At 42.9% G+C, this 14,479-nt stretch overlaps 1 protein-coding gene across 1 annotated transcript; it reads left to right on the top strand.

The window, feature by feature from the left end:
* Nucleotides 1–4,791: 4,791 nt before the first annotated feature.
* LOC132141772 (microfibril-associated glycoprotein 4-like) lies at nt 4,792–10,990 on the top strand. The gene is made up of 5 exons (XM_059551432.1): nt 4,792–4,810; nt 6,485–6,531; nt 10,313–10,400; nt 10,490–10,657; nt 10,737–10,990. Exons 1-5 carry the CDS (start codon nt 4,792–4,794, stop codon nt 10,988–10,990), a joined length of 576 nt encoding a protein of 191 aa, XP_059407415.1.
* The last annotated feature ends 3,489 nt before the right edge of the window (nt 10,991–14,479 follow it).

Below are 14,479 nucleotides of genomic sequence, written 5' to 3'. Positions count from 1 at the left end.
TCTGTTTACCACTGATATCAACACTTGGAAATTACCCAAAGTTCACAGGGTTATTTTAGTTCACAGGTGCATTACAGAGACCAGTTTAGTTCACAGATAAAACTTAGCGGAATATTACCAGGACCTCCCAGTGGGAGGTCTTTATGTGTCCAATCCAGTTCAACACTACTAGTACTGCCCTATGGGAGGGCTTTTATACACCTGACCCTTTTCATGACATCCAGTATTTGGGAATAACTCAGCATATTGATCTGTATATTGCTTTCTTTCATAGTTATGCATAATATTATAAGTAATATAAAAGCATATTGAGTAAATAACATAGAATAACACATTTGTATTGAGTAATACCAAAGAATAACACAATAATCTCAATCAAATAGAGCATCTTTGGGATGTGGTGGAATGGGAGATTCAATTCAATTCAATTCAAGTTTATTTGTATAGCGCTTTTTACAATACAAAAATCATTACAAAGCAACAAAAATTACATTTCTACAATATTTAGTAGTAGCTTATAAGTGGTTACTGTCAGTTTGTGTGCATATGACAGGATTTTTCAGAAAAATTAATACAAGACGTAGTCAGCCAGACGATGAACATTATTAACAGCAATTATTATATGATGCAGTCACACTTGTAGCAATATTTGTTAGTTCTGTTGTTGATTCAGGGTCAGCATCAACTGAGGTCCTCTGAGGGTCAGCATCATCTCTTCTCAGGTGTTCTGGATCCAGACTGGAGCTTGTGTAAATCCTAGTTACCACAGGATGTAAATCCCGTGGCAAAACATAGAAACAAATAGAGACCTCATTAGCATAGCTGCTGCTCCAACAAAGTAAAATTAATTAGTTTAACCCAAGCTAAAGAATAAAAATGCACATTTGATCAGATGCAACTACACTCACAATTTAGGAGATACGTTTTTAATCTAGATTTAAACAGAGAGAGTGTTTCTGAACCCAAACATTATCAGGAAGGCTATTCCAGAGTTTGGGAGCCAAATGTGAAAAAGCTCTACCTCGTTTAGTGGAATTTGCAATCCTAGGAACTACCAAAAGTCCAGCGTTTTGTGACCTTAGGGAGCGTGATGGATTGTAAAGTGGTAGAAGGCTAGTTAGGTACGCAGGAGCTAAACCATTTAGGGCCTTGTAGGTAAGTAGTGATAATTTGTAACTGATACGGAACTTAATAGGTAGCCAGTACAGAGACTGTAAAATTGGGGTAATATGTTCATATTTAAAAAAAAAACTCAACTCTTTAAAAAAAAAAAAAGGGAAGTCGTGGCCTAATGGTTAGAGAGTTGGACTCCCAATCGAAAGGTTGTGAGTTCAAGTCCCGGGCCCGCAGGAATTGTGGGTGGGGGGAGTGCATGTACAGTTCTCTTTCCACCTTCAATACCACAACTTAGGTGCCCTTGAGCAAGGCATTGAACCCCCAACTGCTCCCCGCGCGCCGCAGCATAAATGGCTGCCCACTGCTCTGGGTGTGTGCTCACAGTGTGTGTGTGTGTTCACTGCTCTGTGTGTGTGCATTTCGGATGGGTTAAATGCAGAGCACAAATTCTGAGTATGGGTCACCATACTTGGCTGAATGTCACTTCACTTTCATTTTTTCACTTTCACTTTTCTTGAACTGGTAAGGACTCTAGCTGCTGCATTTTGGACTAGCTGTAGCTTGTTTATTGAAGAAGCAGGACAACCACCCAGAAGTGCATTACAATAGTCCAGTCTAGAGGTCATGAATGCATGAACTAGCTTTTCTGCATCAGAAACAGGTAACATGTTTCATAGCTTGGCAATGTTTCTAAGATGGAAGAATGCAGTTTTTGTAACATGGGAAATATGATTTTCAAAAGACAAGTTGCTGTCTAATATAACACCCAGATTTTTGACTGTAGAGGAAGTAACAGTACATCCGTCTAGTTGCAAACTGTAGTCTACTAGATTCTGTGTACTGTTTTTGGTCCAATAATTAATATCTCTGTCTTATTGGAATTTAATTAAGATAAAATTATTGGTCATCCAAGCTTTTACATTTTTAACACACTCTGATATCATGGATGTGCGACCCCAACATTTCACCAACAAAGAGAAGTTATCAGAAAACTAATAAGAAATAAGTCACAGGAACTACTGCAATCACAAAACTAACACGATAAAAGCGGCCATTTGTTTGCATTATTATTATTTTTATCCAATAGCATCTTTGTTTTACTTTAAGACATGATACATTTGATCATAGTAAATTAATTTATCAGGATTTAAAATTAGTCACAAAGAAATAGAGCGTTATGAACATAGCTTGCTTATACAGTCGAGGTGTCTGTTTATTTGTAGTCACATCATATTTAGAATGAATTATAATTTCCATATTTTTATAAAAGCTCCCAAACAAAAACCATTATTATATTTTAATGACAGCTACATGGAGCTAAACTCAAGATGAGACTTGTGACAGATAAAATATGTTAATAATAAATAAATAAATAAATACACGGTTGTGATAGAGAATAAGAAGATATGTTAACGTCTCTAGGTTACGTATGTAACCCTAATTCCTCGAGGGAATGAGACGCTGCATCAAATGCGCTTTGGGGAACGCGCCCAGCGTGAGCGACTCTGAATATTGTGTGAAATCAGTCCAATGGAAGAGCGTGACGTCACAGGCGGGGTGACGTAAGCGACCAGGAAGCTATAAAAGCACGTGCCGCGCAGCTGGCGTCAGCTTTGAGTACCAGCAAGTGCCGGCAGGGGTGCCGGGGGTATGGCTCCGAGACGCAGCGTCTCGTTCCCTCGAGGAACTAGGGTTACTTACGTAACCTAGAGACGTTCCTCTTCAGGAACTCGAGCTGCGTCAAATGCACTTTGGGGAACGAGTACCAACGCCGCCAGACTACCAAACCCCTGCCTAGTGTGTATCCGAAGAGCACAGCTTAGGATGAGAGGACAGAAGCGCCTGGAGTGACTGGCATGTCTAGGCCATAGAATTTAACAAATGTAGAAGGCGTGGACCCCCCGCAGCATTGCAGATGTCCAGCATGGATACACCTGCTAGGAAGGCCTTGGAGGCCGCCATACCCTGAGTAGAGTGAGCCTTTGCTCCAGACTCATAGGTAGCGTTGATAGCCTCGACTATCCAACGACTAATAGTCTGCTTAGAAGCAGGAGAACCCCTCTTGGGGGGACCGTAGCATACAAGCAATTGGTCAGTTTTTCTCCACAGGGCAGCTCTGTGGACGTATGTGTCCAGCGCTCGAACTGGACACATACAATTTAGCTTCACTTGGTCGGGCTCCCGAAAGTGAGGAGGACAGAAGGCCTGCAGCACTACAGGTCGTGGTGTAACAGAGGGAACCTTAGGAGCATATCCCGCATGCCAGGTGCAAACTCAAGATAAGTGGGGGCCACAGAGAGGGCCTGAAGATATCCTACTCTCCGCAGAGAGGTGATAGCCAACAGAAAGGAGGTTTTAAGTGTAAGATGTCTGTCTGAAATATCTTGAATAGGTTCAAACGGGGGTTTGCACATTGCCTCTAACACCACAACCAAGTCCCACGGGGGAATACGGGACCGTACTGGAGGTCTCAGCCTCAGCGCACCGCGAAGGAAACGTGTAACTAGGGGGTGTCTTCCCAATGACTGGCCATCGGGAAGGGCATGGTAGGCCGCAATGGCCGCCACGTAGACCTTCAGCGTGGAGTGGATCAACCCTGCAGAGAGCCTAGCCTGTAGAAACTCCAGAACTGTACCAACTGGGCAGTTTGCTGGGTCTAACTGGCGGTCTCTGCACCATGAGGCGAAGAGTTTCCACCTCAGGGCGTACAGTTTCCTCGTTGAGGGAGCTCTGGATTGGAGGAGGGTCTCAACAACCTCAGTTGAGAGACAAGCTGCTATCACGTTGGATCGACTCAATATGAGCAGGGGACAATCATGCCAGCATCGCGGTCAATTCTTATACTACGCCTAGATAGGTGGTTCTCTGAACCGGAGAAAGTACACTCTTCCTGGCGTTCAGTCTCAAACCCAGCTCCCCCATATGTGTGAGAACGACATCTCGTGAGAATGCGGATGCCCTGCACATTTTGTGAACGTGCAGGGTGAGAGTGTGTGGTCGAAGGGAAGTACTCAATATTGGTAAGCTGCGCCCCTGAAAGCGAACCTCAGAAACTTCCTGTGTTGTGGAAGGATGGATATGTGGAAGTATGCGTCTTTGAGATCTATTGTGACAAACCAATCCTCGGACCTGATCTGAGCTACAACATGCTTGATTGTGAGCATTCTGAACTTAAATCTAATAACTGAACGATTTAAGACCCTCAAGTCTATAATCGGACGCAACCCCCCATCCTTCTTTGGAACTATGAAATACCGGCTGTAAAATCCAGACTCCCTGTCCAGAGGAAGGACCACCTCGATGGCCTCCTTCTCTAATAGGGTTTTCACTTCCTGTTCCATAACCAGACTCTGCCTGGGGCTGACTATCGTCGGGATGACCCCGTTGAATATTGGCAGCGCGTAGTCGAACTGAATACGGTAGACTTTTTCTACTGTGTGCAGGACCCATCGAGATACATTTGGCAGTAGTTTCCACACTGCTAAATAATCTACTAAGGGAATCAGTCTCTCGAGACTGACTTCTGGTGTGCGAGGCTCCCGCAGGGGCGGCGAGCGTCTCATCCCCACTACGCGCACGGGCGGAGGATACTGAGACCGATGCTCGCTGGGGACCGCTATGCCCTGGAACACTGGCAGGGTTGGCAGACTGACCCCCAGAGGGCGCTGAGGCGAGATGGGCACCGTGTACTGTGGTGTGTACCGCACTACCCCAGCAGAGGCTTGTTTAGGCTTGGAAGACCTCGGCCGACGCTCTGGTTTTGGGCCTCGCAATACGAGGAGCTAGGGTGCGGCTGGGTCATCTCCCACCCAGATGCCCCGAGGGAGCAATGAGGGAGGAACTTATGGAACGCCACCGCTTGTTTGCGGGCCTCCTGAAACCTGTGGATGACAGAATTGACTGCATCACCGAACAGGCCAGTAGGCTGAATCGGGGCGTCCATGAGGCAGACCCTGTCCCGCTCTTTCATATCGGACAGGGTCAACCATAAGTGCCTCTTCGCAGCCACCATAGCTGCCATGGACCGCCCAATCGCTCGGGCGGTCTCCTTGGTGGCGCGGAGGGAGAGATCAGTGGTCCTTCTTAGCTCTGAAATATCATGGGACTTGATCTCCTCTCCCTCATCTAGCTCTTTAAGCATGTTAACTTGGTACGCCTGTAACACCGCCATGGTGTGCAGACACGCACCAGCCTGACCTGCAGCCGCATACCCTTTGCCCACCAAAGCCGATGTTGTTCTGAGTGGCTTTGAGGGCAATGCCCGGGACTTCATAGACGATGCCACTCCAGGGGACAGATAGCTCGCGAGCGTCTGTTCCACCTGGGGCATCGCTCTATAACCGTGCTCTCCCATCCCCACCTCATTTCCATAATAATCAGATGAGGGGATGTAGAGGCGGGCCGAGAATGGGCGTTTCCACGACCTGGCGATCTCTTCATGCAGGTCGGAAAAGAATGGAAGGCCCCGGCTGGGAGGTGGCTGACTCGCGCGCAGGAAGCGTTCATTGAGCTTGCTTCGCTGCGGTTCGGTTGTCTTTTCGGCGGGCCAATCAATACTTAACTTGGCCACCGCTCGAGTAACCACCTCCAAGAGCTCCTCATATTGTGGCGAGTGGGGTGGCGAATCCCTGTCGACCGACTCCACATCAACCTCCTCAGAGGAAGAGAGGCGGAGCATCGACCCCTCTCCCTGAGAGGAAGGATCCGCAGAGCGAGCTTCCGACTCTAGGGATTGGGTGCCGGATCCGGCGGAAGCGGAAGGAGATAGGGACTGGCCCGTCTCAAATTCCCTCCACCAAATCCACTTGCGAACCCCACTAGTGCAGCCGCTGTTCTGCCTCGGCAGAAGCGGGACCAGCACCACGGGGAACGCTGGCGAAGGCCCCCTCCTTGAAGAGGGCCCTCTGGGAACGAAGCAGCCGCACCGACATTCGTTCACAGTGCGGACAGTCGGCCCCCTTGAGAGCCGACTCAGCATGCTTCGCTCCCAGGCAAACCATGCATAAGCTGTGTGTATCCCCACTCGTTATATATCGCGGGCAGGGAGGAACACACAACCTATAACGCGATTTGGAATCGCCATCAGAATGCTTTACTTTCGCCTTGCTCTTTAGCATGTCTAGGAGCTCTAACTGGACAGACAACAGTAAATAAGACTCACAAGACAAACAAGTGACATTCACACACAGAGCGCTTGCTGAAAGACGCGAAGCTGACGACAGCTGCACGGCACATGCTTTTATAGCTTCCTGGTCACTTACGTCACCCTGCCTGTGATTTCACGCTCTTCCATTGGACTGATTACACACAATATTCAGAGTCGCTCACGCTGGGCACGTTCCCCAAAGCGCATTTGACGCAGCTCAAGTTCCTGAAGAGGAACTTCTGATTTCGTTAAATGGTCACATTTACCATGTTTACTATGCATCACTTATAAATATTTCTGCCTTGTATGGTGATCATAATCCACATCAGATTAAGTTAAGCTCTCTCCCACGTTTGAAAATTTCACTGTTCTAAATTGGCTTCATCTTATACACAGCAATTTGCCAAAGCTTGTAAAGCAGAAATATGGCACAGAGTTGCATTCACACACTCTGGCATCCATCAAACCAGAGATATCGCAGATCCTGTGTTTATTACTTGATTAGCTACAGTCATCAGAGGATGCCAGAGCTATGCGTTAAACCATATCTAACCCTGCAAGATATGAGCTTGCTTCACTGGGTCGATCTAGGAATTCCTGGCCACTCTATAAAGAGGCTTTCAGACTGGACAATCACTTCCTCAATAAGTGTCCTTTCTTGCCCCTTCCAGACAAAGCTTTCATCTCATTAGACCTCAATAGCATTATGACGGCGGACATTGGAGATACATTTCGGGAGGTCTACATGGAATTTGATGAGGTCTTTAGTCCACGGTCTGGTCGGGTCTACTTTTGGAGCTGATGAGTTTAAATGTGAGTGCCAGCTCATTTTAGTTGTTCCTGAGTGTGTTACATCCTTTACAGCTGTTTTGTTAATTGATGATGGGTGGAAGGAGATGTTGAGGGATGGTGTTGGATGCTTGTGTATTGGCCTTTGTTCACTTGATGGCTACTTTGCTATAGTTAGAACTGACCCAGCACCAGGTTTATAAGAACTGGCTTAGGACCAGAGGTGTCAAGTCCAGGGGTCAGAAAGTAAAAGTCCTGCCATATTTTTGTTCCACCCATGAACTCAGCAGCTGATTTCACCAGAGGAGGAACCAAGTCATTCCTTTCAAGTCACAAACGAGTCTCAAGTTAAATCCCAAGTCCCCAAAGAGTTCAAGTTAGTGAGATAATTAAGTGACTAATTAAATGATGATTGTGCAGTAGTGATAAGCACCTGCTGTTATTGAAAATTACAGAGGATCGGATGATTTATTGTTTAAAATGATGCGACCATCATGGAGATCAGTGTTTGATTTAGTTGGGCTCTTGACCCTTTTAATAATACAAAGTAATTTGCTTTTAAGCACTTGTGGTTGTGTTACATAGTAAACATTAACACATTGCTGAATTGCTCAATTAAATTGCTCTTTTTTATCTAAAACATTTAATGAACACCATGAGGGTGTCTCTCTTTGGTTTGTTACATGATGTACAGTTATTTCTGAACTACAAAAAAGTCCTATTAAACAAATATTATTGCAATTCTTAAATATTGGGGGAAAATTATACAGGCTCAGGATTTTAGACATGAGCACTTATCATATGATCCTCAACAGTGGTGACAAAATTATTCATGCTACAGTCCTTGATGGGAGCTTTACTATGGTGTTACCCAGCATGCACTTCAGCTTGAAGAGTTTTGTTGATTGTCACCATTGTTGAGATTCATATGCTGGGTCATGATGTCTGTGCGTCTTAGTAGGACAAGATTAAAATATATATATATATATATTCATTACATACATTAGATTTCAAATTATTTCATTATAACTATTATACCAACGGTTTATTTGCATGTGGCAGTTCCACAAGGTAGGTTATTAAAAAAAAAAACTGAACATATGTTAAATGAAATAAACTTTTTTTGGAAATAAACAGACTGATGCCTAACAATTACTTTGTCATGTAAAACCAGCTAGTACTGGTTTTCTGCACAGCACTGATCACACTGCTTTATAACAGCACATGTACTTTTACAGGGAAATACCTAACACAAGAAGCCAAAGGTCAAGAGCCCAACTGAAGCAAACACTGATCTCCATGATGGTGGCATCAGTTTAACCAATAAAACATCAGCATCTGATCCTCTGTAACACACAATAATGGCAGGTGTTCATCACTAATGCACAATCATCATTTAATTAGTCTCTTAATTATCTCATTGACTTTAACTCTTTGAGGACTTGGGATTTGACTTGAGACTAGTTTGTGACTTGAAAGGAATGACTTGGTTCCTCCTCTGGTGAAATCAGCTGCTGAGTTCATGGGTGGAACAAAAATATGGCAGGACTTTTACTTTCTGACCCCTGGACTTGACACCTCTGATATACAGTATATTACAGGACATGTGAAGTTATGTGTTTTTACATACCAAAATCCATATGTTTTCCCGGTGTTTAAACTTGATTTGGTGTACTGGTTCGCGGACGTACAATGAGTTTATCATATCGCAAGAAGGCTATGTCCCCCCGTTCCCTGGCAGCTCTCAGCTCCGGCATCAGCTCTTTTCGTTTCCTTTTAATGGAGTCCGTGTAGTCCTCGTTTATGTAGATTTTCGTTCCTTTGAGTTGTTTAGCGCGCTGCAGGATTGCTTCTCGATCCTTCCAACGCAGTAGTTTGGCGATGATAGGTCTCGGCCAGTCTCTCCCGCCAGGTTTCCCTACGCGATGGGCTCTCTCCATTTCCACCGGGTGTTGTAGTTGTAGTTTCTCCCTCAGCAATTGTTTGATTTTTTCCTCTGCGTCTGCCCAGGTCTCCCCAGGCGACTCCAACACTCCCTCAAAGACCTTTTTTCTGCGGCTCTGTCCCTCCAGGTACTCCAGTTTATCCGTGATGACGTGCAGATTGTCACATACTTTATAGAAATCGTTTTGTATTGTGTCCGTGCGTTCAGTGAGTTTCCTTTTCTCTTCTTTTATAGTGTCCACCTCACCTTGCGTGAATTGCAGGCTTGTTTTTAGCTCTTGAATGTCTTTTAACTGTGAATCCATGCGGGTGTTTGTTGATTCCATGATGAGTTTTATGAATCCTTTAAAGTTTTCCTGCTGTTGTTGAATTAATTCCCTGAACATGACCCTCTGCTGCTCCATGAGTTCCGTGACTCGACTGAGGCTTACATAGTCCTCTTCCGCCGCCGAATCTGCCTGTTGCTTCGCCTCTATTTTTGTCGGTTTTGGCATTTTGCTCCCTCTCGCATTACGCGTTTCCTTCGCGTTCGTCCTCCACGCGCTAGACTCACAGCTCACGTGCACTCACGTGCTAGATAAGTGTAAACACGAGAATATTCAGTTGCTTCCTCCAGAAGCCTCCTCCTTGCGGTGCAATTAGAGATTTCAGTTTGATGTTCATCTCTTTCTCTCTGTCTCTGTAGATGTTGCTGTTTTTAGCAGCTCTTCTCTCTGCTGTTCTTATGAGTGGATGCACTCAGAATGTAAACATGTCAGTCGACTGTTCTGACCTTAATAAATCAGGACAAACAGTCAGTGGGATTTACTCCATCTATCCAGCAGGAGACATTCCTGTCTGGATTTACTGTGAGATGATCTCAGGGGGAAAGATGAAGACAACGGAGCATGGACGGTATGAATGTGACTCTAGATCATCAAACAGACATCAGGCAGAACCTGATTTTACCAAGTGAGACATGTTCTTTGGACAATATCTTTGTTGACCCTGGAACAACATTGTGATTAACCAATCAGATTTGAAGACCAAGTTTATAGATTTTGTGTAAGTTTTCACTTACAATCACTGTTAGGTGCTTTTACATCAGTGTCATTCATCTATCATTTCCTCAGATTTTAAGGATCACTCATGGTTAATGTTAGGTTTAGGTGTAGGGATATGGTCAAGACTACATTTTTTGAGTAAAATGTTCTTCCAGGGTCACCAAAATATGTTGACCTAGGAACACATCTAACTCAGCAATATCAGGACGTGCCACACATCAGCACATTCATTATGAATGATATATTCTATATAAACCCATCACAGGTGATTCAGAGGAGAATGGATGGCAGTGTGAATTTCTATCAGCTGTGGAATCAGTACAAGAGAGGATTTGGGAATGTGGAGGGAGAATACTGGCTTGGTAATCTCACAATCTCACAGTGTGTGTTTGTGTGGATGTTCATGTCCACCGTTTGGTTGAACGTGTTCTTCATGTGTGTGTATGATCAGGGCTGGAGAACATGTACCAGCTGACAAGCAACAGGACATACATGCTGAGAGTGGATCTGGAGGACTTTCATGGAAATAAAGTTTTTGCTCTGTACTCGTCCTTCTCTGTGGGTCCTGAAGTTGACGGGTACAAACTACATGTTTCAGGATTCACTGATGGAGGAGCAGGTAGGACACTTTCATTTATATTCATTAAAACCCATTTCTATTGATTAACTGTCCTCAGTGAAGCTTGTCCTCTCTGCAGGCGACTCATTTTATCTTAATAATGGACAGAAGTTCTCCACCTTTGAAAATGACCAAGATTACTCTGGAGATAATTGTGCCAAAAAGCATCTCGGGGGATTTTGGTACAAAAACTGTTATGGTACAAACCCCAATGGTATATATTTATGGGGTGAAGATGACATCCTTGATGACATTGGAAATGTTTGGAAAACCTGGAAGGGTTTTAATGTCGGTATGAAATCCATCAGCATGAAGATCAAATGTGTGTCTTAGAAACACTGTAGTTCTTTTCAGAAATTAACAACAAAATCAATTTAAAGTTGAATTTTTTTCCTGTTTTCTAATGACTGTGTAATTTAGTAGATCATTTAGTAACATGACTCATGATCTTATGACTGTTTATGAATAGATCTTTATTTTTATTCTTTGGTTTGTTTTAATTTGTAACTGAAATGAATCAGCAATTCATACAATTAGAATAAATTCCTGCACTGAGATCATTATGTCAGATGTGTTTATCTCCACAACAGACACCAGAAACACTAAATGAGGAATTCAGTGAAACCACAGCTGTTGTCGAACCAATAATAAAAGGAGCATTAAAAAATGCTTTACATTACACACACAGATCAAACCAAAATACATATTACATTCTGATAGTAACTCAAGTTGTGTTCCATGGTATAATGCATCATATAATAATACATACAATTATTAGAATTTATTTACTGTGTGTTTCACTGACTGAAGCACTAGCTCACAACATTAGTATTACAGGCCTATTTATATGCTTTTGAATTATGAATCGAAGCAAGACAGGAGTGTTTTGATTCTGAGTTACCCAAACATTGCATACATACACAGCAAAATCCCCAGTGTTAATTTAACACTGAGTGTGGAGTCTGTGGACTCATATAAACTCTGAAGCAGTGTTAAAATTAACACTGAAGCAGAGTTGAAGTAAATGAGATAATTAAGAAGTTAATTGAGTTATGATTAAGCATTATTGAAGACACCTGATGTTAACAAGCAGACTCACCAAACGAGAAAATCACAATTTGTGTGTCACCATTATAGAGGTCAGTGTTTGCTTTAGTTGGGATCTTGAACCTTCAGTTTTTTACTTTAGACTTTGCGGGGCTGTGGTAACAGAATTATAACATACAGACCAGAGCAAAGGCAATTATGTGTGCTATTTATTGTGGTTTGGAATTGCCATGGAATGACCTGAATGTGTGAGTTCAGGTTTCATTAATGTATACATAAATTAAGTGGAAAAAAAGATAGCAATCCAGCATTTTTGGCTTAATATGACACGTTTTTAAAAGTTAGTTCTACATAAAGAATAAAATTCTTTAGTTTAGACACACAGACATCAAGAATCAGCGTAAGCATCACAACAACGGTGACCATCAAAAAAGCCTGTTGGAGCCAATAAAAACTGGCTCCCATCATGGATTGCTGCATGAATAAATTATGAGCTGAATGGTCTTTTTAACTTTTTATTCTAACTATATTTTATTTTTGCTGATTTTATGTGAATTTTTAGTATCTAGTTTTGTGATGTTCAGAGTAGATCTGTTTATCTGGATATGAAGTGAAGTGAAGTGACATTCAGCCAAGTATGGTGATCCATACTCAGAATTTGTGCTCTGCATTTAACCCATCCGAAGTGCACACACACAGAGCAGTGAACACACACACACACTGTGACCACACACCCGGAGCAGTGGGCAGCCATTTATGCTGCGGCGCCCGGGGAGCAGTTGGGGGTTTGATGCCTTGCTCAAGGGCACCTAAGTCGTGGTATTGAAGGTGGTAAGAGAACTGTACATGCACTCCCCCCACCCACAATTCCTGCCGGCCCGGGACTCGAACCCACAACCCTTCGATTGGGAGTCCGATTCTCTAACCACCAGGCCATGACTTCCCAAATATGCTGTTTGTCACAGTTGTTGAGATTCATACGCTGATTCTTGTTATCTGTGTGTGCCTTAAATAAACACTCTTTAATTAAAAAAAAAAATCAGAATCACTTGTAAGAGATGGCTACAAAATGATTAGAAAATGCAGACGCTTTCATTGTGGAATCAACGCTGTTACAATCAATAATGGAGAAGTATTTTGAGAAAACACTGTAAATGAGTTCAGCAACTCAGGTCAAACAACGATTACATTAAAACATAATCATCACCACCCGATGACTTTTGCTCTTGACTTGCAAAACAAATTTTAAAAGTAAAAAGCCACAAGCCAAGATCACAACTAAAGCAAACACTGACCACTATAATGGTGACACACAAATTGTGATTTTCTCGTTTTGGTGAGTCTGCTTGTTAACATCAGGTGTCTTCAATAATGGTAAATCATAACTCCATTAACTTCTTAATTATCTCATTAACTTCAACTCTGCTTCAGTGTTACTTTTAACACTGCCTCAGAGTTTATATGAGTCCACAGACTCCACACTCAGAGTGTTAAATTAACACTGGAGATTTTGCTGTGTACAGTGACAAATCAGCTTTGTACCACAGAGATAAACTGCAACTTATCTCTGTGTTTGGAAGAGACATTGGATTCAAGAGTTAAATTTACAGCATTGTTCATATTTCACACACAAAAATCATCAAATTTAATAATCGATGGTAAAAACATATAATTTTATTTCTCAATATTATGAGTGAATGCACTTCTCACACAACACTAGCACAACCTGATCATATTTTAAGACCAGCTGTGGTGCCATACTGTGGATAACATATGCATGCAATTGTGTATACAGGTGCAGCTCAATAAATTAGAATGTCGTTAAAAAGTTCATTTCAGTAATTCAACTCAAATTGTGAGGTCTTTGGTTCTATAAATTGTGATGATTTTGCCTCCCATTTAACAAAAACCCACAAATTTTCTCAGCAAATTAGAATAGGGTGACATCCCAATCAACTAATCAACTCAAAACACCTGCAAAGGTTTCCTGAGCCTTCAAAATGGTCTCTCAGTTTGGTTCACTAGGCTACACAATCATGGAGAAGACTGCTGCTCTGACAGTTGTTCAGAAGACAATCATTGACACCCTTCACAAGGAGAGTAACCCACAAACATTCATTGCCAAAGAAGCTGGCTGTTCACAGAGTGCTGTATGCAAGCATGTTAACAGAAAGTTGAGTGGAAGGAAAAAGATGCACAACCAACCGAGAGAACCGCAGCCTTATGAGGTTTGTCAAGCAAAATCAATTCAAGAATTTTAGTGAACTTAACAAAGAATGGACTGAGGCTGGGGTCAAGGCATCAAGAGCACCACACACAGACGTGTCAAGAGATTTACTGAACCACAGACAACATCAGAGGTGTCTTACCCGGGCTAAGGAGGAGAAGAACTGGACTGTTGCCCAGTGGTCCAAAGTCCTCTTTTCAGATGAGAGCAAGTTTTGTGTTTCATTTGGAAACCAATGTCCTAGAGTCTGGAGGAAGGGTGGAGAAGCTCATAGCCCAAGTTGCTTGAAGTCCAGTGTTAAATTTCCAAAGTCTGTGATGATTTACGGTGCAATGTCATCTGTTGGTGTTGGTCCATTTTGTTTTTTGAATACCAAAGTCAATGCACCCATTTATCAAATAATTTTTAGAGCACTTCAAGCTTCCTTCTACTGACCAGCTTTTTGAAGATGCTGATTTCATTTTCCAGCAAGATTTGGCACCTGCCAACACTGCCAAAAGCACCAAAAGTTGGTTAAATGACCATGGTGTTGGTGTGCTTGACTGGCC

Source organism: Carassius carassius, chromosome 6 (genome assembly GCF_963082965.1).
Source record: "Carassius carassius chromosome 6, fCarCar2.1, whole genome shotgun sequence".
Classification (NCBI taxonomy): Eukaryota; Metazoa; Chordata; class Actinopteri; order Cypriniformes; family Cyprinidae; genus Carassius; species Carassius carassius.
The sequence above is the reverse complement of the archived record's forward strand: the minus strand, read 5'-3'. Positions and strand labels throughout refer to the sequence as shown.

Bases quoted from the DNA above. Each gene is read 5' to 3' on its own strand.
- LOC132141772 (XM_059551432.1), top strand. The intron at 6,532-10,312 runs GTTTACTATGCA...CAGGTGATTCAG, and splicing joins TAAATGGTCACATTTACCAT to AGGAGAATGGATGGCAGTGT. The intron at 10,401-10,489 runs GTAATCTCACAA...GTGTATGATCAG, and splicing joins GGAGGGAGAATACTGGCTTG to GGCTGGAGAACATGTACCAG.